General features: G+C 34.6%; 1 protein-coding gene across 2 annotated transcripts in view; it reads left to right on the forward strand.

Annotated features, from left to right (window-relative positions):
* The first annotated feature begins 1,202 nt into the window (after positions 1–1,202).
* Positions 1,203–3,057, forward strand: part of LOC107653885 (lethal(3)malignant brain tumor-like protein 4) — a 58,521-nt gene continuing 56,666 nt past the window's right edge. For both annotated transcript variants that reach the window (XR_001630282.1, XM_016440753.1), the window contains exon 1: positions 1,203–1,262. Coding sequence is in view for 1 of the 2 variants with exons in the window: in XM_016440753.1 (XP_016296239.1) it covers positions 1,208–1,262 (55 nt within the window). In the remaining variant the exon portion in view is untranslated. The remainder of the gene's footprint in view (positions 1,263–3,057) is intronic.

Here is a 3,057-nt window from a genome sequence, read left to right on the forward strand (position 1 = left end):
CACCCGCACACACCCACACACACACACACACACACACACACACACACACACACACACACACACACACGCGCACACCTCATGATCAGATCTATAGCTCTACTGACCTCTACTGGAGAACACCATGAACTTCAGTTCTGAGACACTCTCCAATAATATAATATAAAAAACATTTAATTTTACGTTAAAATGCTGCACTCATTCTGGCAGATCATAAAAGGAACAAATAAAATGGACTCCAAAACTAAATACAAATCATATTTATGTAAAAGGAAAAAAGGTTTTTAAAGGTTTTGGAGTGACATAAATCCAATTAGAACTCACAGAAATAATAGAAATAAAAAAAATCAAAGATGGAAAACTATAAACGTAATATGATTCATATTTATCAGTCAAATATCAATGAAGCAGGTCAGATGTCTGTAATAGTGTTAATAAACTGAATGTGTTTTAACAATGCACAATATGCAGCTTTATATGGTTATCATCAATAAATCCAGTTGGTTTCAGTCTCAAACATTTGAAGTAGCCGAATATTGCTTGTTCTACAGCTAGTCATAATAAAGCATACTTTTGAACTTGTAGAAATGTAATTGTTTTCGCAATTTATGCTGGTTCTAAGAAATTTAAATAAATGCGTTGAAAATATGTGTATTTAAATAAAATTAAACAGATGCAAATAGTTAATAATAATAATAAATTAATTGTTTGAGTGCAGAAATCTGATCTGTTTCTTTTGTTTGACTGACAAATATGAATCACATTAAGTTTATTATTTTATTAATGATAAAACCGTGTAATCCAAATGAATGGAAATATTTATATGCAATTCAGATGCATTTTTTGTTTAAGCCCGCTATGACATTTATGATAAAAAATATATATTTCATGTTTAAGTATAACACTTGTGCATTTCAATTGTTTAAAATGTTTTATTTATTTATTTTGCTATTCATTATTAACGAATAATAACATAATTAATAATTATAAAAAAATCCTATTTATTATTAAAAATTATAATAATAAATATTATAATATTTGTATATGTTATTATTATTATTAAAACTATTATATTAAGTTAATAATTAAGAAGCTGTATAATGTCTGAGAGAAAACATGGCAAATATCTGACATGATTTGATAGAGATGTCAGATATAGTGCAGCGCGCTCTGGTCACGTGGTCTCGTCTATAGGAGGGCCCCGCTGCGCATGCGCACTGCTCAGTGTTGTCAGCGCGTCAGTCGGGTCTCTCAGGCTCGTGTGGGTAAGAAATATTCATCATTATGAGCCACAATCTGCGCTTTTGTGTTTAATCTGCTTCACAGGTGTGATATTGTGTCGTGAGGAGTGTGATGTGTGTTAATGCTGCTCAGATAATCTGTGTTTCTGCAGTTTAAAGCCAGTGAAGATGAAGATGTAGCGCTCGTGTGTGTTTGATGTGCTACAATGTTTCTCCGTCAGTCGATGACGCGCGAATGTTACATTGTAACTCCTGATGTTTCTCCCGCGCCGCTCCAGATCAGTCGTGTTCTCCTCTCAGTCCTTCCGTCCGTCTGTCTGTCTCTCAGTCTGTCTGCATCATGTGTGTGTTTGTGCTGAAGTCGCCATCTTCCCGCGCTCATCATGGATGTTGTGTTCGGCTTCAGTCGTCGCTGGCTCGGATCAGGAGTCTTTGTTCTCCTCTCTTCACGCGTGAATCTCTCTGCGCTGCTGCACCTGTTGAATTTCACGTTTACTTCAGCTTTTATGGGCATCAGCAATCTCAGTCAGTTTGGTGTGTTCAGTGTTAAAATGGTTTATTGTAGAAAAATGCCGTGTTTAGTGTTTTCCTTCGCTTTCCGAATCAAATCCTCAGAAACGGTTCTGATCAGTCACGTGTGCTTACTGTACTGTTAATCATGTAGTTTTGTTCATGTTTTTTAATAATAAGGGCATCCAAACCTCTTCATGTTTCATATGTGACGGATGAAATGATTCCACTCGGAAATGGATAAATCTATTTATTTTGCCATCATAACTATAAACAATTATATAATTACTATTATGTATGATTATGTATAATATGATTATATAGCAATTATATTATCAGAACTGAGTAGTTGCCAACAGTGTTATTTTAATATAATTGAGATACTATTTTAGTTGTTGTTAGTATTTTGAATCAGTTTTTTTTTTTGTAATTTTGTTTTTGTCATTTTTCTTAGGTTTTTTTTATGTCTATATAGTTTTCATTCTTTTTTATTTTAGTTTTAGTTATTATATACTTAGTTAAACTAAATGAAAATGAATTTTTAAATACATTGTGAATAGATGAAATAAGTTATATATTTTATATTTAATGTTTATTTTATTTCAAGTAATGATTTTTTTACTTGGCTGTAGTTTTAGTTAATTATAATAACCCTGATTGACATCACAGTCAACACTAAGAGTTTAGGTTAAATGTTTATGAATGTAAAAGCTAAACTGTGTATTTATGTTTTGGAACTTCACGTTTTTCTAAATTTGAAATGCCTTTGAGCTTCAGACCCTGCAGTGTGACAAATGAATTCATAAAAGTACAAACCTGTCACATAATCGCTCTAAGAGTTGAGTGTATGATAATAAATGAAGGATGATATAAGTGCATTAAAGTAGCCATGTTAGCAGCTCAGAGGAGGCGCTGCGTCTGTGTGAACGGGTTAGTTTAGTTAACTGCGTGTGGATGGGTTGTTTATGTAGATCAGAAGTGTCTTGTCGTTGGATTTTCCCACACAGACGCCGCGTGCGCTCGGCTCATAACAGCAGATAATGCTGCTCGTCTCTCATTTTTGTTTGGATTTCTGTGCCAGGAAATTGTTGAAATGTTTCCTGCTGAATGGCTGCCACACATCACTTCCTGCTCAGTGTGAGTGAGTGAGTGAGTGAGTGTGTGTGTGTGTGTGTGTGTGTGAGCAAGAGTGTGTGTGTGAGTGAGTGTCTGAGTGTGAGTGTGAGTGAGTGTCTGTGTGTGAGTGTGAGAGTGTGAGTGAGTGTCTGAGTGTCTGTGAGTGAGTGTGAGTGAGTGTGAGTGTGAGTGT

The sequence above is a fragment of the Sinocyclocheilus anshuiensis genome, unplaced genomic scaffold (assembly GCF_001515605.1).
Source record: "Sinocyclocheilus anshuiensis isolate Anshui unplaced genomic scaffold, SAMN03320099.WGS_v1.1 scaffold1994, whole genome shotgun sequence".
Taxonomy (NCBI): Eukaryota; Metazoa; Chordata; class Actinopteri; order Cypriniformes; family Cyprinidae; genus Sinocyclocheilus; species Sinocyclocheilus anshuiensis.